General features: G+C 37.8%; 1 protein-coding gene across 2 annotated transcripts in view; it reads left to right on the top strand.

Moving 5' to 3' along the window:
- Positions 1 to 5,532: 5,532 nt before the first annotated feature.
- Positions 5,533 to 21,890, top strand: part of SLC6A16 (solute carrier family 6 member 16) — a 48,631-nt gene continuing 32,273 nt past the window's right edge. The window contains exons 1-3 of one of the 2 annotated variants that reach the window (XM_087713826.1): positions 5,533 to 5,621; positions 13,957 to 14,096; positions 20,646 to 21,437. In XM_087713826.1, coding sequence (XP_087569952.1) covers positions 21,242 to 21,437 — 196 coding nt within the window. In that variant the 5' untranslated portion in view covers positions 5,533 to 5,621; positions 13,957 to 14,096; positions 20,646 to 21,241. Of the gene's footprint in view, positions 5,622 to 5,812; positions 5,873 to 13,956; positions 14,097 to 20,645; positions 21,438 to 21,890 lie in introns of those variants that run through there. The other variant, XM_087713827.1, reaches the window with a different exon arrangement.

Raw genomic sequence — 21,890 nt, 5'->3', positions numbered from 1 at the left:
TTAGGCAATGTACTAAATTCCAAATAAGTAAACCCTATTTTAGTTTAATATGTTGCCTGAATGCAGCCATTTTTCCACCCCACCCCACCACCCCCAGGACAAATTTCAAATCATAAAAGTTCATCAGGCAGGAAGGAAGATGTTCTGAAAACAGTAAAACCACGTATCACGTGTGAAGGAAATGGTCTGCAAGACATATAGAGGCAAGAATGCTAACTGTCTGGGTTTGTGCAATGCTCTCTGTTAAAATGGGATGGGGGTTTTGTGACAAGTTAATTTTATATATGCAGCTGTGCAACCATGGTATAGTTAAGGTTCTGTGCTGTAGAAATCCGGGAAACTGAATTAATTTAGTAAATATTTACAGCTTCTTTCATGTTCAATTCCTGGCTAATTTAGTGGAATGCTAGATAGTTCTCTTCGCCAAGCCAAAGGCCATCTGCCCTCTTCTTTCAAATTGATTTTCTGACTTTTCAGCCAAGTCTACAACCCTGGGATTTAATTTAATTTAATTTAATTTATTTAAAAAATGAAAACTCAGGGCTGAAAAAGACCCAGTGATCTATCGAGGCTGCCCTTTTATTTTCTTTGTAATGTATTTATTTATTTCTAATGATTAGATTTGCATTTTATTTATTTATTGGTTTATTATTTTTATTTAATTATTTTTATTTAATTATTTTTATGTGTGCTTATTTTTAATTTTTGTCAGATGGTAGACATGTGTTTACGGTCCATAAACACATGTCTATTAAGTATATTTAATCCCAAACAGGTTTTATTTATTTATTTGTATTTATTTGTATCCACTTTTTCCCCCACAAATAACTATATAACACACCTTCGTCCTATTTCCCCACAACAACCATTTTTTTCTTCTAGTTTTACATGCAAGAACAAATCTGCATTTCATCTTGAGTACCATTAGGATAATCAAATATAATTAAATACGAGGCTAACTGACAACTATGACTAAATCATATTTTATGTTGTATAAGTAAACTATGGTGAATTCATATTGTGAAGACACAGTCAGTAATTTATGGCTCTACTAAGCAATAATCCATTTGTTTGTATTCAAAATTATTTAATTTATATCTATAATATATAATATAGATTACAATAATAATTTATAGTATAACTTTGTACCCTCAGAGAAAACGGAGCAGCAGTATGAAAACTAGATCTTGTTCTGTTTTTCATCTACTATGGCATTAAGGGCAGGATTGTTAAAAATGCAAACAGGCATGGGTTTTTAAGATCACAGACACTGAACTAAAAGAATTATGTGTCTAATTATAATTATAGGTAATCCTTGATTCATTTTTTTAAAAGTTTTATTGTTTTCATTAAACAAAAACACAAAAAGAAGAATCATCTTTCGTTACATCTTGCAGAAAGCGTGTCGATTGGTTACAAAAACATTTCGTGCGTTTCTTCCACAATCTGTACATATACTTCATTCAAATTGAATTATACATTTTAAAATTTATGTATTTTACTCTCACTGTACAACAATTCTCATTTGGTTACAATTATTTAAACGTGCTTTTATCTAAAATTATTTGTATTTAAATACACATTTGTATTTAATGTATGCTCTACTGGCATACATTCGCAATCTCAATAAAACTCCAATGACTTTACCCCTTTATAATATTCTGAAATAAAGTCACTTAGTAGGATATCTAAGCATTCCCTCCCCTTCCCCCCCCCCCAACTCACAAATTAAAACTTATGTCCAATTTGCTTTTACTGGTACAACACACATGTATATATCATTAAACATTATCCATTAACATTTCCTTGTTATTATTGTAGTTAACTAAAAATTATTTATTATTTATATCACCTCTCTTCTCATGAGGCCCAAAAGAGATTATACCTTTATGGCAAGCTCTAAACAAGAATTTATTAATAGAATTTGTAGGTCTTTTCTCCAAGTCCCAAATTACAATTTATATCCAAGTTATTTTTACTAATTAAGGTTGTTATTTCATTATTATTATCGTAGTTAATTATATGTTAACAAAATGAACATTTAATAAGAATCTAAAACAATCTACAAAATGCTAACATTCCTCCTAATAATCACCAAAAATATCAATTAACATTTCTTTATTATTATTGTGGTTAACAGGAAAAAAAATGATTTACTATTTATATCACATCTCCTCTCTTCAGACCCAAATTATTTATACCTTCATAACAAGATCTAAACAAAAATTTATTAATAAAATTTATATGTCTTTTTACCAAATCCCAAATAACAATTTATGGCCAGGTTACTTATACTAATTAAGGTTATCATTTCATTATTATTGTTGTAGTTAATTATGTGTTAACGAATAAACATTCAATGATAGTCTAAAACAGTCTACAAAATACTGAAATCCCTACTTATTAATCACCAAGAATTAGCTAACTTTTTATCGTCAACTTTCATTATCAACCTATATCTTTCCAGTAGCAAAACAGTCTTATCTCTCTTGCCAGTTGTTGGTAATCCTTGATTCATGACAATTGAGCCCAACATTTCTGTTGCTAAGCAAGACAGTAATTAAGTGAGTTGTGCCCCACTTTACGACCTTTCTTAAGTAAATTAAGTTAAGCGAATCACGGCAATGGTTAAGTTAGTAACATGGTTGTTAAGTGAATCTGACTTCTCCATTAATTTTTCTTGTCAGAAGGTCACCAAAGAGATTTGGGATACCACAATCATCATAAATACATGCCAGTTGCCAAGTGTCCAAACTTTGATCACATGGCCACTGGAATACTGCAAGGGTCATCTAAGTGTGAAAAACAGTCATACACAATTTTTTTCAGTGCCTTTATAACTTAGAATGGCCATTAAATGAATGGTTGTAACTTGAGGACCACCTGTGTCATGTTTGATTGCTTCTCTCTTGGCCGACAGAAGCATAATTTGCTACATACAGAATAAAGTAACAGGCAAACTGAGTAACAATGAGTAACAAAATGAGTAGTGGGTTCCTACCTGTTTGGACCGGTTCGGTTGAACTGGTAGTAGCTTGGCGGCCTGCCACGCCCCCAAACGAGTTCCATCTTGTTTTTTGCTTCAGTGCATGCAATTTTAGTTGTACTGCGCATGTGCGGGGCGCACCCCTGAGCAAATTGGCAGTAGTCTCTGTCAGAACCCACCCCTGATGAGTAAGAGTAGTCACTGGATTCGGAATGGCAAGACCTGGGTTTTCAGTCCATCCTCAATCATTGGGGTAACTTTGGACTCAACATGGCCTACTCCAGAGATGGTATTTAGCCAGTTCTGACAGGTTCTGGCAAGCCGGTAGAAGAAATCTTGAGTAGTTCAGAGAACTGTCAAATAGGCTGGCCCTGCCCCAGCTGCCTCCCAGCTGATCTTCTTTTGTTGCCCTAAACAGGACAATGGATCTGGAAAGCAGGTTAGTGGGGTGGGGAGGGAATGGGGATTTTGTAGTAACCTTCCCCTGCCATGCCCACAAAGCCATGCCACACCCACAAAGCCATGGCCACAGAATTGGTAGTAAATAAATTTGAATCCCATTACTTATGGCCTACTCATAAGGCTGGGTGCAGAATAGAGACCATTTGTTGTACATAAAGTTGTCCCCTCAAATTGTTCCCCATGCTAAAAAGGGATTTTAAAAATTGTAGTTTTCCACAATTACACATTCCAGGGTCACAAAGTCATGCCTCATTTGACCTCTAAACCAGACAGAAAGGGGAAGTACAGCTCCTACTCAAAAAAAGATTGCTTAAACCTGTCCTGAATCATAAGGGGATTTGTTTGGTTTACAATGCACTGTAACATTTACAACCTAAACATAAAACGTTTTACTGATTTTATTGTATTTATTGGTGCACTCTAAACTTGGTGGGTTTATTGCAGACATTTCCTCACCAAACTAGGTAACATAATCAGTGCATCATCAGTTATTTTATTGGTTTTTTTTTATTGTTGTGAGCTGCCCAGAACTGTTAAGAATCAGGTGGCAAGTTTACAAGTTTAATTTTTTTAATTTGATTTATTAGTGGCAAATGGATGCTAACGTTAGTATCTTACACATTAGAAACATTCTTTTTTATCTTTGATTCTTAGGTGCAACAGCTCAGGAACTGGGCCACCCACTTTTAAATCATGATTTTTCACTTAGCTACAATTTGCTATACTGTATGCATTATTTTGCTACGATACACTTTATACCTTATATAATTTTTTAATTATCAGGTTTTTACAACACATTAACCTAAATATCGTGTCAGGTACAAAAAATCAGAGCAAATTTCCAGTAGATAAAGAGTCAATGGAATCAAGGAAGGCTGGACATAAACATCTTGTGGGATTGTAGGGTCGCCAAACTAATGATGCATTTGACCTCTCCCTTTGGCTGAGCCTGTTCTACTATACATAGAGAACTATGGCTCAGTTGTGTTGTGCATATCTAGCTAACTCAGTTAATTTTATAAATGTGGTTCTATTACCAAGAAATTTGCCTTGTAAACTTAATTCTCCTTAAAAGGAGATTTGGGAGAAAAATGATTTTCTTTCAGGCTTCCTAATGTTATATTAACAAAATACATAAATAAAATAATTTTCCTTAATATAGTATCTCAGTACATACAATGACGGTTAATACAATACAATACAGTGCAATACAATAGCAGAGTTGGAAGGGACCCTGGAGGTCATCTAGTCCAACACCCTGCCTAGGCAGGAAACTCTATACCATTTCAGACAAATGGCTATCCAACATCTTCTTAAAGACTTCCAGTGTTGGGGCATTCACAACTTCACTTGGAATACTGCATCATTTTCGTCACCACAATGTAAAAAAGATGTGGAGACTCTAGAAAAAGTGCAGAGAAGAGCAACAAAGATGATTAGAGGACTGGATGCTAAAACATATAAAGAACAGTTGCTGGAATTGGATATGTCTAGTTTAATGAAAAGAAGGACTAGGAGGGATGTGATAGCAGTGTTCCAATGTCTCAGGGGTCTCCACAAAGAAGTCAAGCTATTCTCCAAAGCACCTGCAGGCAGGACAAGAAGCAATGGATGGAAACTAATCAAGGAGAGAAGCAACCTAGAACTAAGGAGAGCTTTCCTGACAACAATTAATCAATGGAATGAATTGCCTCCAACAAAGTTGTGGGTGCTCCAACACTGGAGGTTTTTAAGAAGAGTTTGGACAGCCGTTTATCTGAAATGGTATTAGGATTTCCTTTCTGAGGAGGTGTTGAAAGAAATGCCCTGCTGGGTGATGACTTTCCACAGAGGTTGGACTAGAAGTCCTCCAAAGTCCCTTCCAACTTGGTTACTGTATTCTAATAGTGGCAGGAGCTCTTTCTACATCCTGACCCGTAGCAAACTTCAAATGTAGGACCCGTATCGCCTCCCCCTCCGATTTTAAAAAACAGGAGCAACATTGATATGAGTGGAAAGGACGCGCCTCCCTGTACGCGAGGCAGGAGCGGGGATTGGGTCTGGTTCCGCCTCGCCCCTTCCCGCCCTGAGGGTTGGCTGATGCAACGTGGCCACGCTTGCAAATAGCCCCCGAGTCTGTATTTGGGCTCCTCGTGCCACGGTGAAGCCGATACGTCGGGATTCACAGGAACGGGTAAGGAGGGCAAAACCGGGGCAAGGTGGGCAGAAACTCTTCCGGGCAGGAGGCTATGAACGAGGGAGAAGAAACGCCGGGAGGACAAGTTTCCTTGCCCGCGGGATCACATTGGCAGCTGCAGGATTAGAAAGCGAAGGCTTGCAAAGATAAAGCTCCTTTCTCTTTTCCAGCCCGTCTGTGCACGATACCCCTATTGCGGATTGCTTCCCCTGTTGGGAGTTCGTTCTGCTACCTGTCCAAAATTGCTGGTGAGAGCCATAAATAGAATAAAACGAATAACGACCTTTGGGTGCCCAGGCAAAGGAGCTCTGAATAGCTCCCAATTTAGGAAAAGAGGCGGAGGGGAGGGGCTCTTATGGCGTAAAATGTGAGGCAGGAGAGGGATTGCAATATGAATTTATTAAAAGGTGTGTACTGCATAGGCTTTTTATGAGATTCAGAGTTAAAGCATGTTTTACTTATCCAGTTTCAAGTCTAGCTTTCTGCCTCTGGAACACCTTAACACAGGTACCGAAATTCACCTGTAGAATTCTTGATGCAATAATTAAAACCACAGCATCCATCTGATTTGGTGCAGAGGTGACCCAGGATGCTGTGCTTTCTGAATGAATACTTAAGAAAAGAATAGCCTTTGCTGTACCTGTTTAATACTTGCAGGTTTACTACAACATTGTTTGGAATTTTGCTGGCTGCAAAATTTGCCAGTTAATAAGATGCAAATGTTTTCCCCCCTTCTGAATACATACAGAATAAGATTTTGATCTGTTAAATAGTTTTGGCTAAAGTAAAGCTAGCCTTAGGTAGCAGATGGTGAGGATGTGGTAGGGAAGTGCTCTCTGTTCACAAATATAGTTATTATTCGACATAGGACCACAATTCAGCCAAAAACATTTTTCCTAAGCAAGGCAGTTAAATGTGTTTTGCACCGTTTTATGACCTTTCTTGCTCAGTTATTGAGTGAATCACTGCAGTTAAGTCAGTAATATAGTTGTGAAGTCAATCTGGCTTCCCTGTTGACATTGCTTGTCAAAAGGTGATCCACTTGTCCCAGGGACACTGCAACCATTATAAATTTGAACCACTTGCTGAATATCACAAAGTTTGATCATACAACAGTTGTGTGAAAAACTCCATAACACACATTTTCAGTGCTGTTGTAACTTTGGTCACTAAATGAATGGTCGGAAGTTGAGGATTACCTGTATGCATCTGAAGTTGTGGTATGGTTCTCTCACCAGGACTGAAATGTGTGTTGGTAAAAATTGCTGGTAAAAAAAGTTAGTATACTGTACATAGTGCATCCAGGATCAAGAAGAAATGCAATTTCTCAGTTGGCAAAATGTATTTGGAGATTCTCCATCATCCAGGTCAGAGTTGTCTCAAAGGTGCTTTTTTCTTCTTCTTCAAATGGCAACTGGGCTGTTTTTTTTCCCTTGAGGTAGAAGAAAACATTTTGCTTCTCATCCAAGAAGCTTATTATTAGTTTAGGAAGAAGAACAGATGACCTTCTTCAGGACTGATAAAGCTTTTTGGATGTGAAGCAAAATGTTTTCTTCTTCCTCAAAGAAAAAACAGTCCAGTTGCCTTTTGAAGGGAAAAAAAACCCCTCCTTTGAGTTGCTCAATTGGCAATTGTACTGCGAAGGTTCATAACTGATATATAGGTTAAAAGGTATTAAAATTAAGATGTATATTTCTTGGCTGTAACTTTAGGGAAATCATTAATTTTGTTCACGAAGATAAACCCATGGTTTGAAAATGACTGCTTCACCTATCTAAATGTTTTAAATAAAACATGACACACAAAAAAGTTGTTGAGACTACAGAAAGAGTACAGAAAAGAGCAACAAAGATGTTTGTGGGGCTGCATGTTGAAACATACAATGAACAGCTGCAGGAACGGAGCATGTTTAGTCTATCGAAGAGAAGGACTAGGGATAACATGATAGCAGTCCTCCAGTATTTGAGAGGCTGTCACAAAGAAGAGGGGGGCAATCCATTCTGCAAAGCACCTGAGGGCAGGAGAAGAAGTATTGGGTGGAAACTTACCAAGGAGAGAGCCAGTCTAGAATTAAGGAAAAATTTCCTGACAGAACAATCAGTGGAGCAATTAGCTTTCAGAAGTTGTGGGTGTTCCTTTAAAACTTTTAAGAAGAGATTGGATAGACATTTCTCAGGAATGGTATAAGGTCACCTGTTCGGACTAGAAGACCTCCATGGTTCCTCCTGATTCTGTTATTTTGTATTGTATATGTTAATATGTGGTCCTGTACACATACCCTATACATTATTATAACACCTATATGTTGCAGTGGAGCTATATTTGGAATTGGGTGTAAACTTTGGTGTTTGGGTAGGAGAATCAATCAGCCCTTATAAAGGCAATAGCAATGCCATGTTTACCACCTTGCAGTTTTCAATCATATGTCACAGAGGTTGAGGAATAGGCTGAACCAAACATACGGAATTTGAAAAATTATCAATAGGTTATGCTAGAAGTACATTAATCGATGAAATAAAACTGTTTTGTGTGTTTAAGTTTGGATTGTTCCTTTGATGGTAAAGGAATTCATTTCCTGTACAGATTTTCCCTGTCACAAAACTATTATTAACCAATTGTTTAACACTAACAGCTGTCAAATATACTTCCTACCTAAAATATGCTGTTGAAATTGGGAGGGGGGGATTTGGAATAATTGATTATGGATTTAGGCAGATTCTTGATCAGCTTTAACCTTAGAAAAATGAGTTAATTAAGAAACTGTTTCAGTTAATTATAGGGACATGTGTTGTGCAAATACAGCCTAAATTAAAATGTTGGTATGTGTGCTTGTGTGAGGGGGGAAAATATGGGAAATAAATGCATGAGGATAAAAGCAAAGATACATTTCCCATGGACTCAACAGTATTTAGACACAAGCAATTGTGGTGTGTGGCTTGGGGTTGAGGGTGGAGTAGTTTTTATTCCAAAGGAGTAAACAGATGTGCCCATGATGGTGATAAGAGTTTAGGAGGATTTTTTTTTCTCATAATGAAAAAGAGTACTGGTTTGGAGACACTTCCATTGAAGGCCCTGACATTCCAGAAGCTGTGTATGCAGTAATAAAATTCAGGCCCAATCAGGAATTCCCTTGGAGCATCTATTTCAACAGCATTAACTATTATGGTTATACTCTTACGACATTCTTATTCATGATGAGCACCTGTCTTTTCTGGTGATGTTAGACCCTGGAGGTGAGCTCTCATTGACTGCCTTTGCATAACATAATTTAATTTCACATTAAAACATGAACCAAGCACATTTGTTGGTTCGCTCAACAGCCTGCTGATTAAATATATTCAATACTGCCTTTTCTAAAGGAAATATGTACAAGCACATAGTGCTACTTCCTCCTGTATTTCCACATAACTGAGGAAGGCTGGTTTACTCACTTATTTCAGAAGAGTGACCATGTTATGTCTCTAATCTTAAGTAAATACACTTGGGTGGAAATACGATCACTATAAAACAACACAGAGTTAGGTTAGGTTTAAAAAATGATTGGTATAAAGTGATTCAAATCACTTTATGTGACAAAATATTCGAAAAAAGATCAACATAACCCAATTATTATGAATTGACTAAACAAAGCCAAAGTTTTTAGGTGTACATTTTCCCCTTTGCCAAATAATTGCATTTTTTTGAAACATTGGTGGAATTTTATATACCGTGTCCTTTTTTACACGTATCACTAATTTATTCATTATTGCCTACACTGGACCACAAAGGGATTAATAGACATATTTTAGATGTGTGTTGTGGGAACCCTGCTTGTGAGGTTAGTTCTATATATGGGGCATTGAGTAAACTATAAAAATAAGTTGAGTAAACTATATTTCAGTTAACCCTGGCAAAATACTATATGCCATACAAATGCATTCCAAAACTGTTTTTTCCCCCCAATGTTGGCAATATGTTTTTTCAATGTTGGCAATATATTGGCAATATGCAGCCCTGTGTTCTGTGATAATTCAATAGATTGTTGTTTAGTTACATGTGACTAAGCATACCCTCTCAAAAGAGATTAATTTGCTAATGTGTCCTCACTCATGTGTTTATGATTCCATAATATGGAAATGATTTCCCAGGTACTTCATAAGTTTTCTTTTTCGTTCCCTAAAACTGAGAATTCTGGATAGCATTTCAACCATGTTCTGGTCTAGTCAAATTCTCCTTAGTTTTTCCAGGCTTATATCCAATACCTTCTACTGTGGTATAGACCAAGAGATCTTGTCAAAAATACTCAGACGGTAACGAACCTGAAGATAATTGCCTGTAAAGTTAAGCTGAGTTTACAATTAGCTGGTAAAGGAAATAGACATCAGATAGTCCTCAACTTACAACCATTTATTTAGTGACTATTCAAAGTTACAGCTGCGCTGAAAAATGTGATTTATGACTAGTCCTCACATTTGCACCTGTTGCAACATCTCCCGGTCATGTGATCAAAATTCAGGTGCTTGGCGACCGTCATATTTTTCCAACGGTTACAACATCCCAGGGTTATGTGATCACCTGTGATCTTCCCAGATGGCCTCTGACAAGCAAAGTCAGTGGGAGAAGTCGAATTCGCAAAATGAGTGACCATATTTATGAAACCAGGAGGAAAACAAAACTGATTATGAGAAAGGCCAATCTAAATTAAAAGTGGTTAAATTTAAAATACTTGTTTTGTGCCTTTTATAATGTTCATGTTTTTAATATTAACAATAATAAAATGAATTTATATCTTTGGTTTTTAACTTAGCTGTATGCCACCCAGAGTCATTTGACTATGAGACAGGCAGCTATATAAATATGATGAATAAATATGTTTAGAAGGGTAATAGGAGCAAGGGCGGGGGGCAATCTTAATTTGTAATAGTCTCCTAATCTAAGAGAGGAGGTTAAGTGGCAAGTCGATGGCTTGTGTCACTTTTTTTAATGAGCGCTTCTAAAGTGATTGAGGGCTTCGATGCCAAGGCTTGTAGGTCACATTGTAACATGATACTAAACTGGGCACAAGAAGCTGGGTGGTACAGAGATTTTTGAACTGGCTCTGGGACTAGGACTTTGTGCCATTTTGGATTAGAGAATTGTGGGCATAGTTTCTTGCAGAAATATATGGGCTTCAGTAGATCGAATTCCAAAATTGGGGCTGGCTGCATGCAGCACTTTGTAATAGGCTGCCAAGGCATTAACTGGTACTTCAATAAGTTATGGCAACTCACCTGCTATCTTTGCATTTTTACATGGTTGTTTTGTTTCAGCATTACATCTGAATATGCAAACCTATTTGTAGGGGTTCTGAGAACCCAGCCATTCTCTCTGTGCTCAGTCAATATGAATGGAGAGGACCAATCCTTCACTGCAAATGTATTACAGGTAGTCCTCAACTTACAGCCATTAGTTCAACAAACATTTGAAATTAAACCAGTGCTGAAAAAAAAGTGACTTATGATTGGTCCTCGTAGTTATGACCATCACAGTCCCTGTGGTTGCATAACCAAAATTTGGGCACTTGGCAGTGGCATGTATGGATGGTAGAGGCATCCTGAGGTCACATGAGTGTCAAAATCAGTGGGAGAAGTCAGGTTTGCTTAATGACACCATGATTTGCTTAATGACTGCAGTAAAAGAGGTCATAAAATTGGAGGTGATTCACTGAACAACCGCTTCATTTAGCAATGGATGTTTTGGTCCCAGTTGTGGTTGTAAGTTAAGGATACTTGTACTATGTTAATTAAAGCCTCCTATGAAATTTTCAGCATGCTTTTTCCAAGTGACCAAAATGTATGGATATCACACGTGACAAGAGGAACCTGGCCTTGGATGATATTAACTGTTGCCAATTTCAATACTCTGGCAAATCTTTTTCCATCTTGTGAGGACATAAACGCATCCAGATGCAGGCATGTTCAATTTAAGTGTCGCTAAAGCATGAAGTGAATAGGGGATTTGAGGTTAGAAGAACATGTGCAAAGATGGGAATCTGTATTTAAATATTTAAATATTATGTTATTATTATGGGAAACTCAATCCTGGGAGAGCTAGTGTAGGCTGAAAGAGGGGCTTGTTTCCCCATCCATCGAATACATCACATTTGCTTCTTGTTAGATTAGTGTGTTCTGTGAGTACATCTATTGTGGCTTCAAGCTACAACTTAGTGTGATATGTGCACCAAACCTCTCTCAGACCTGTTCTAACCACCATAACAGGCTGCCTCTTGCTAAGAGGTCAGATATATTGCAAAATAAAATGAACTTAATACCAGCACGCCCTTAGCATTTCTGTAACCGACTTCAGATCACTGAAAACCTGTTTAAGAGGAACCTGACTGCTTGAGGCCATAAACAGATGGAATTCTCTCTTTTTAAAAAAAAAAAAAGAAAAGAAAAATAATAATAATTATGTGTTGGTTCCTTTTTCTGGGAAACATTTGGGAATAAAGACAAGAGACTGATAAGTATCTTTTCCTGTTAAGATATATTAACATAATTTTGTTTTTACTTGAAATCCACTTTTGGACTGCTTGAAATGGAAAAAAAAATGAAACTTTGATTCTAGGTTTTGCTGATTAGATTTGTTGTTATGGAAATGGCTAGTACATATTATTATATAAAAGTAAAAATTTGGGGTGTCCTTTTATTATCTTTTTTCTATTGCACCAGAAGGAGTCAGAAGTCAATGCTTTTTTTCTTCTTCTCCCCCTCTATCTTACACTTTTCTCTCTTTTCATTTCTCTTCCTTATTATACCATTATTTTGATAATAAAATTTAAAAATAGGATTTCAAAATGTATTGAATTGATATGATCAGAGACTAGCAAACTCATCTGCTCAGTATGACCAAAACACTCCCTGAGGACCACCTCGTGTGTCCTTGAATATACTGTGCTGTGAGAGTCCCCTTCGACTTTTTGTCTCCTCTCAATTTCTCTCCTGCCAGTTCTCAGCACTCCATATCTGGGCTACAAAAATCCAGATGATCATTAGAAGGCAGTAAAGGGTTACATTTGCTGCCTCTACAGGCCATCTGGAGTTTTGCAGTCCAGACATGATGTGCCCAACTTGATCAGTTTCCATTGCAGTCCCAGAGGACAATTTTGAGGCAACAACTCCATTGCTTATTCATCTATATGTTTTCTTTGGAGAAAGCAAACAAGGAAATAAATGCCAAGGCGCTGAGAGGACTACAGCAGCCAGCAGTGCATCATCGATTGTGTCATCTTTCTGTACATGACAGGATTTGTGTGAAAAAGCCACAAGCTGATCACACTGTTGTTCACTATCATTCGAACCCAGAACATTGAGCAATAGGGTTGCGATTTGGTAGAAAGATGGTTATTTGGAGCAACCAGGGGCCCATGGGTAATACCTGTCTACCTCTCTTTAAAGTAGAGGTACTTTCTTTAAAGTAGATCTATAGATCATCTCCCAGAATACTCTAGGCAGCATTGCTACCTGGGAAATTCTGGGAGTTGAAATTCATATATCTTAAAATGGCTAAGGTTGGGAAATATTGCTTTATAGGATTGGCCACACAATGTTGGGCAAAGATGCAGCTGCTTTAAGGGGTTGGGGCAGGGGTGAAATCCACTTAACTTTGCTATCGATTTGGTAGCAATGTGAGCTTTGCCCAAACCAGTAGTAAAAAAATGCTTTAAAAAGTTCCGGCAATCAGCTGTGCAGCGTGATTTCTATCTAATATAAATCATTGCTGACTGTCACACATCTGACTACCAGTTCATCCGAACTGATAGCATTTCACCCCTGGTTTTCTGTGATAGATTTCATATTATACGTATGTTTTCATGTTATTTGTTTTTCGAATTGGTCAAATCTTATTTTGGAATTCCTTTGGGATTGTTTTACATGTTAAAGCCCGTGTGTTGTCTGTTACCATTCTGAGACAGAATCTCAAAAGGCTTCATCTTTGTTGTATTAATAATTCTTGAAGACTTTATAAATTCTCTCTCCATTGTTCAAATGTCTGTTCATTTTTCACAAACTTACATATTTAATATAAAAACAAGTAGTGGTAAAATCTGGATTTTTCATTTGCATTCATCCCATATTTTTAGCATGCTACCTAATAATCCCTTATAGCTATATTTTGTTTTATTGGCATCAGATCAAACATACTTATACAACCCTTGGTCAGATTGTATCATTTTAAAATGGTTGTTTCATTGAAATTGGAGAAATTGTATAATTTTATGTCTCATAAGGTTTTAGGGGTTTTAATAGCAAGTATACAAATAAATGAATTTCTGAATGAATGCTATTAATTTAAGGCTGTTATTCTGTTTCAGAGACTGCTGCACCACAGAAATTCAGTTTATGAACCACAAAAATCCAGAAGCTGCAAAAATAGAGGAAGGTGGGATCATTGCCCTGAAACAGATATACCCACTGCATACTTGTGTGATCACTTGAAAAGCCTACTTCATAGGTAAGTTCACAAACCCTGTATCCTTTTGAGTAAATGTGATTTAATTGGAACCACGATTATCTTTGTCACCTTTTATCATAAGCGAAATGGAATCAAATGATTAATTAAGCAAACTCAGGGTTGTTTGTTCTAACTGCTAGGGACTATTTTAGGCAAAGGTAATTATTTCCATAGTCCTTTTAATAAAACTTGTTTGAAGTACAAAACATTCAGAACTAAGCCTGAAATTTGGCCATTGCAAAATACAAGATTATAAAGCTGTGTTAGACTATCTACATTGCACACAAAAGTTCCAGATTCAATTCTTGATGTTTTTGATATCAGGAATCAAATATAGAAGCTAATCAGAAACCCCTTTGTGCCCATTCATAGATTGGTCTACTTTTATCTATATACATAGATTAAAGCCAAATATCACTCACTCATCATGAAATCTCTAGAACCGTAAAGTCTACAAACTTGAAATTTGGCACATATGTTCCTCTTGACTTCTAGGTGCTCACTAAGAAAGGATTTTTCAAAATGATAATCAGATCATTACTATTTCTTATACAGTAATTAACACGCTCTGATGCTAAGGAGTTCTATTTCTCCTCCCCACTTTAAAAGAACTCTGTTCCAACTGCATTGCCTTATATTAACACGCTCTGATGCTAAGGAGTTTAGACATTCTACTCCCCTTCCCCACCTGAAAAAAACTCTGTTCCAACTGCCAGTTGCCTCACATTCTGTTATCTCAGTTCAAACTGGCAGAAATTCCACTCTTTCACTCAGGAACGGTTTACAGTATTAAACTTCGGTACTTCACTAAAATGTCTATGACTTCCACCTATGCAACTGCTTTCAGACTCAAGGTGGCGGGATCGATATTTCCGTATGTGTTTTAATCACAGACCACCACTAAGCCAATGAATTGAACCGGAGTGAACCAGATTTCTCCTACATTACCCAATCACATAGTTTCGTCGCGAAGCACAGGTATTCAGCTAGTTAAAAATAAAATACAGATGAAAGAACTTGGACTAATACACCACCCAACATTCATCTACAGTTTCGTCTCATTCCAGATATTTTCTCTATTCTGATAAAGTTCTGAAGACAGGTTAGAACCTGGAGTGATCTGCAAATTATAATAAATTCAAGTCTTTTCGTACTATTGTCTGTCCCTAGCCTTATCTATCAAAGAGGCAATTAAATGTACCCTGGACATTTTTGCTTAGGGGGCCAACTGTCATGTCATGTGAAAGTTCTTTTGTAATTACGTACCCACAACACACTGGTCTTGCTTCACAATTTGATTTAAGATAACTGCCTTGAAGAACCAAAAGTCGTTTATGTGTAATTTGCAGAGCTAAAGATAGAAAAGTCTCTCCCAATTTGTGGGAGATTAAGGTTAGCAAACAAAGCCATGAGGTATTTGCAGAGGACAACTGGCATTTATAATCTTGTTCCAGGGCTGCCCCCTTTTTTCAATTCTCTCTCTCTTGGTGGCTGGCACCCATTGCTGCCTTTCCTATCTGACCTTGGCTTCCCTTGTTCCATGAAGATTAGATCAACCTCAGTTTCTCATTGTGAGAAACATTTTTTTGCATAGATGGAAGAACTGGGAAAAAAGAGCACAAAACAAAGGATCACCACTGGCACAAAGCCAGGCTTATTGTTGGAATTAACTTTCCTAGTGAAGATTGCTCTCTCTCTCACACACACATACACATACGAACACACACATAATTTTGTTGTTCAGTCACTAAGTCATGTCTGACCCTATGGTCACCAGCCTTCTTCCTCCTCTATTTCTGGAGTTTTTCCAAAATTCATGTTCATTTCATCAATGACTCTATCTATCTATCTATCTATCTATCTATCTATCTATCTATCTATCTATCTATCTATCTATCTATCTATCTATCTATCCGTCTCCTTCTCCTTTTGCCTTCAATCTTATCCAAAACCAGGTTCTTTTCCAATGAGTCCTTTCTTCTCATTAGGTGGCCAAAGTATTTGAGCTTCAGCTTCAGTATCTGTCCTTCCAAAGAACGATCGGGGTTGATTTCCTTCAGGATTGACTGATAATGCTTAGTTAAATAATCCTGATTTTTAGGGCTTTACAGACTAACGTCAGCATCATCACTTGGCCTCCAGAAAGCACTTTCAGTATTGGTTTTCTGTTTGGTCCTATCTAGATATCCCATTTACCAAAGGAGTAGTTGCATGCTGCACAATATGGAATTTCTCTGTCCTAAAAAGAACATTCCTGTAGACCACGTGACAACAACCCAGTTGTGAGATGATTAGGCCCAGGCTATGTGCATGTTCTTTTAGCATAGAGATTTCCAAACTTGACAATTTGAAGACTTGTGCATGGCTGGCTGAGGAATTCTGGAAGTCTTAAAGTTGCCAAGTTTGGAGACTCTTGCTTCAGCAGAAATGACATTTCATTCAGATCAAGCTACTTTCCTTATTCTCAAGCTGAAGAATCATCTGTCCAGAGACCCATGTGTTTCAGGCAGAAAGTACCCAGTTAAGAACATCCAACTTGCAGACAAAATAGTGGGAGGAAGTAGTACTATGTATGTTCACTGCCTTGCTAAGTGGCTAAGACACTGAGCTTGTCAATTAGAAAGGCCAGCAGTTAGGTGGTTCGAATCCCTAGCGCCATGTAACGGAGTGAGCTCCCGTTACTTGTCCCAGCTTTTGCCAATCTAGCAAAAGCATGGAAAGCATGTAAAAATGCAAGTAGAAAAATAGGAACCACCTTTGGTGGGAAGGGAACAGCGTTTCGTGCGCCTTCGGCATTTAGTGATGCCAGCCACTTGACCCCCAGAGACGTCTTCGGACAGTGCTGATTCTTCGGCTTTGAAATGGAGATGAGCACCAGCCCCTAGAGTCAGGAATGACTAGCACATATGTGCGAGGGGAACCTTTACCTTTACTAATAAACACAGTCATTATTTATTTAAAGCAATTATTTATAAAGTAACAAACACAGGATAAATATACTTGGTACTTAATGAATGGACTGCCTATTCCACTAAAAAGGTGGAAGGTGTTCTCCTTCCTCAAGATGATAAACCATTGAAGCTGTGCAGTGTTTTCATGAAGTATCGTAGCCATGCATTTTTAATATACAGTTTGTTAGCTCAAGGGAGGAAAACACTTTCCATCATTTCTAGTAACAGTGCATTCATAAATACCACTTACATACAAATTCAAAAAAGATTTAGGGATGGAACTTGTTCTTAAACTAGAGACAGTCTGTACTGAGATTCAGCTTTATTTTTTTTATGGCCCACTAGCGGAACTGGCAGCAGATTCGGACAGTGAGGAGTTTGGGGCGGAACATAGGCCAGTCCTGGAGTCTGGGGAAGGCTCTGTTGAGGGTTCTGCGTCGGAGGCAGGGAAGGGGCCAGAGGCAAAAGCCAGTTACAGCTGCCTTCTGAGTCTGGAGCCTGTTCCCAGTGTGTTCATGTACAGAGTTGCCAGATGAAGGGAACAGCTAAAGAACAGGGGTCGACTTGGGAGTAAGGCCACAGATGGACAATGAATGGGCCCTCCCAGAGGAAATAAAAGAGAAGCAAAGGGGGAGTGGAGTTTGCAGGAGACAATTAGTTTGGTTAATTGGTTCGTAAGTCTCCGAGACTCTTTGCCAACTTTTACAGATATCGGCCTGTCAGCTTTCCAAGCCAGATAAGGTCTGTGTTTGTAAATCCACTTTGCTGGATGTGAATGAGCAGAATTCACAGTAAATTAATAAAAGGTTTTTTTGTCAGGACAAGAAGTTTGCTTCATGCACTTGGAAATCCTAAATCAGGACAATTCTATTAGCCTTCATTCACTTCAGGCAATTGTCAAACACCAGGTTAGCTGTTCCTGTTTGAGGGGAAAGTATGTGGAGGAAGTTAATTACCATCTGCACATGGATGACATCATACTTCACATATCTTGATGACCATCCCTGGTTGGTTATTGCAGAGGAACAAATTGGAACTAAAGCAGGGATGTCAAACTCGCAATGACATGTCATCATCACATGATGTATGACAACTTTTTTCCCCTTCACTAAAATTGGGGGTGGGGGAGCGCATGATGCATCTGGCCCACAGGCCGTGAGTTTGACACCCCTGAACTAGAGGATCCCATAGTGCAACGGCTATGAAGATGCAATAACTTTCCCCCACCACTGTAACTTAAAAATTCCAGCTCCTCACTCATGGAGCTACTCCACTGATAACTTCCTTTAAATCTTACTGTAATTGAATGACGGTATCGGTGCTGGTGGTAATCTCTTTTTCAGCAGAAAAGTGTAGGAGTTAAGAAGAACCCGTGTAGGGGTTCTGGGAAGTCGGGGGGGGAGGTGGAGGGGGGTTGGGGGAGAGGGGGGAGGGGTATATATTAGGCTAGACAAGAATTTGGTGGTAAACTAGAATTATTTTGATATACAAGAAATTGTACTTCGATGTTTTACTGATTGAGGAATGATGAAATGTTTGCCTTAAAAGAAATAAAACTTTTGAAACGGAAAAAAAAAAAAGAAGAAGAACACAAAAGGGAGTTCCCAGGAGTTGAATTGGAAGGTGGTAAGCTGTATTTTAGAATTAGGTGGAAATGTTTTAAGAATTTAACTCACAATATGAAGAAGTGAAAAGAAGTGGGAAAGTTTGGTCTAGGATTATAAAGGAGAACAAGAAAGAAGCAAGAAGTAGCTAAGTAAATCTCGTCACTTTGGCAAGTTTGATCTCCCTTAATGAGATTCGCATAGCTACTGCTTTTTTATTTCGTATTTTCCAGTGCATTATAAAAGACTTAAGCGGAAATAGGTTTGGATAATTTATTTTTGTTAATGTTTTTAGTTCTTATAACTAAAAGAAATAACAAGAGTTTCTGACAGTTATCAGTCTGTAGAAAAAAATTAATGAATATCTTTATTAAACATGGTAAATCCAGGTGTTTCCTCAAGATAAATCTGCTACCCTGACAAATGGAGAATTTGCTCACATTTTCCTTTTCCATCTCTGGCTATTTCATGAGAGCTAGCTTTTCTTTCTCAGCCACAAACAGCCATTCTGTTTGTTTAGAGAGAGAGAAAAAGAAAGTTTCAAATTTACCAGGACGTTTTGTAAAGCATCTAAATTATATGTGCTTATGTCAATTTGAATAATTATAGAAGCCACCATTAGGACAAGAAGAATGAACACTTTGAGGCAGTTTGAATCTCCCTGACCAAAATGTAGACATGTCCAAAAAAAAGGGTTGAAAAGCATGTTGTTCTGGGGAATGTTTGGCTTTTTCTTTTCACTTGATGGCAATAAATACTTATTAAGTTTCTGAACATGGAACCAAAAACAGTTCCAGAACAGGCAGTGGCTTGATTTATCTCCCCTTCTGTTATTTTCTCTTCATTTTCAGGCAAAAAAATGTGTACTACTACTATTTCTTCCTCCTCCTCCTCCTCCTCCTCCTCCTCCTTCCTCTCCTTCTTCTTCCTCTCTTTCTCCTCCTCCTGCTCCTCCTCCCACCCCGCCCCCCACCGCTCACACACATTCACATCAGAATTCAGAAATGCAGTGCGCCACAGAATTTACTTTGGTATGTCAGTTAAAATTGGGCATGGGCCCTATCCTCAAGGTTATCAGCCAAACATTTACATGCACAAAAGAAAGGGGAGGTAGGTCAGTTTTCATATTGCCAAAACAAACGGGTAAGTTCTTCACAGAACATTCTATCCCAATGAGGCCAGGCTGAATTTTTTTAAAAGATTTTCCTCTTCAGACGTAGTTGTTGAGGCAATTGGTGCTTTTTAGTCCTTTCTCCAGTAGTATATCAGTGGTACTTTTCCCTTGGAACAGAAAGTTTTACTCTTGGATTCTGAAAGCAGGCTCCCTTTGTGGCCAGCCTCTAGGTTGGTTTTATATTTGCTGTACCAATTTACTGGGAAGAAGGAGTCCCAATTTTCATTCTTCATCCTGCAAACTACATCCAAACTGAGCTGAGGAAATTATCCCTAAACTTCTAACCTGGTTGAACCTACATTTTGAATTAAATTTCAGTTCCTGGTTTAGAGGAATCTTTTGTTTATCCAAGCAAGAAAAAGGAACGAACGAACGAACATACATACATACATACATACATACATACATACATACATACATACATACATACATACATACGAAACATTGATCTATTAGAGTAACACTAGTGTGTGTAGAGGATGGATGGATGGATGGATGGATGATAGGAGAGGGAGAGAGCAGTGTTTCTCAAATTTAGCAACTTTAAGATACGTGGACTTCAACTCCCAGAATTCCATGCTGGCTTGGAATTTTGGGAGATAAAATCCATGCATCTTATAAGTTGCCATGGTTGAGAAACATTAATACAACAGAAGGAATCATCTGGCAATTCTCTGAATTTAAGGGATGTTTCTGTTTTTTCCAAGCTGGTGTTTAACAGCCAGGATTGTGGCTCCTGAATTAATCTTAACATTTCAACTAATCGTTTTGGGTGGATTGTCCATTCATTCAACCTCTTTGTCACTGTTTTTTTTTCTAGATTTGCTTCTTGAAGAACTTCCTCCAGCATGTGTCTATAAATAAATCATATTACATGCGCAGTTCATTAAGCCAAATAAAGTATTTTTTTTCTCATTTAAAACTCTGCTATTCATGCACACAGTGACTCAAAACAAATTTGATAGGTTATGACTGAAGACAGATAAGTTCATTGAAATACGTTCTAAACCTATAATCAAAAACGTATTGTATTGTGCTAATACTTATACACGTGCACATAACACATACACACATTTTATTTTTTTAGATATACTTAGGACATGTTAGTGCCTCTGAAGTTGCATGACAGTGTGAGGGCATAAAGCTGTTTTCAAATACTAAATACCTGACGTGTGAGCATACATTTCCTAGCCAATAAGGGATCTATTGTCAATGTGCAAAGATTCCATACACTTAGAAGAGTGTAGTTAACCTTTTTCTAGTACTACACTTGAAAAGAGTTTTAGATCAGGGAAGAGGGAAATCTGCTGTGTACACTTCTAATCAAGCAGAGACTAATATTTAGGAACATAAGTTCTGCATCAGTGTGTATCCACATATACATTGGTGTGCTTGGGTTACATACTCTCTCCCTTGATGGAGAAATCCAAGGCAGATCTAGAAGTAGCTGGAGACCCTGAAGGTGAATCCCATCAGGATCTTTTGTCTGATGAACCAGATGCCCGCCCTACCTGGGGATCAAAGGCTCAATATATCCTCGCCCAGGTTGGCTTTTCTGTTGGACTCGGCAATGTCTGGCGTTTCCCCTACTTGTGTCATCAAAATGGTGGAGGTAAGCAGTTTGCCAAATTTGGGACTTGGGACTTGTATTGCAAGATTCTCTCCCTTATTTCTAAGAAATTATGATTTCTCAGAAATGACTCTGAAATAGCAGCTTATAAAGCTCTTGTTATAATTTCGGTATCTTCGTCTTTTTACTATTCTATATGTATGTAATATCTAAAATTTAGATACTAGGTTTCCCTGTAAATGGAAAAGGAATGATTTTCTGAGTTAAAGTACAAATAGCAACTAGGCCACGTTAGCAGTTTGGCCAAAAGCAGGCAGATAACTGAAATGGTAGATCTGTTACAGACTATATTATCTACCAATTTAAATACTTATTTTCATGGTGTGAGAATTGGAGATTCTAGAGCAGTGTTTCTCAACCTTGGCAACTTGAAGATGTCTGGACTTCAACTCCCAGAATTCCCCAGCCAGCGAATGCATTCGCTGGCTGGGGAAT

This window comes from Thamnophis sirtalis, unplaced genomic scaffold (genome assembly GCF_051295495.1).
Source record: "Thamnophis sirtalis isolate CommonGarterSnake01/CBP01778 unplaced genomic scaffold, rThaSir2_p1.2 scaffold_4, whole genome shotgun sequence".
Taxonomy (NCBI): Eukaryota; Metazoa; Chordata; class Lepidosauria; order Squamata; family Natricidae; genus Thamnophis; species Thamnophis sirtalis.
Note: the sequence above shows the minus strand (reverse complement) of the source record. Positions and strands in the feature narration are given on the sequence as shown.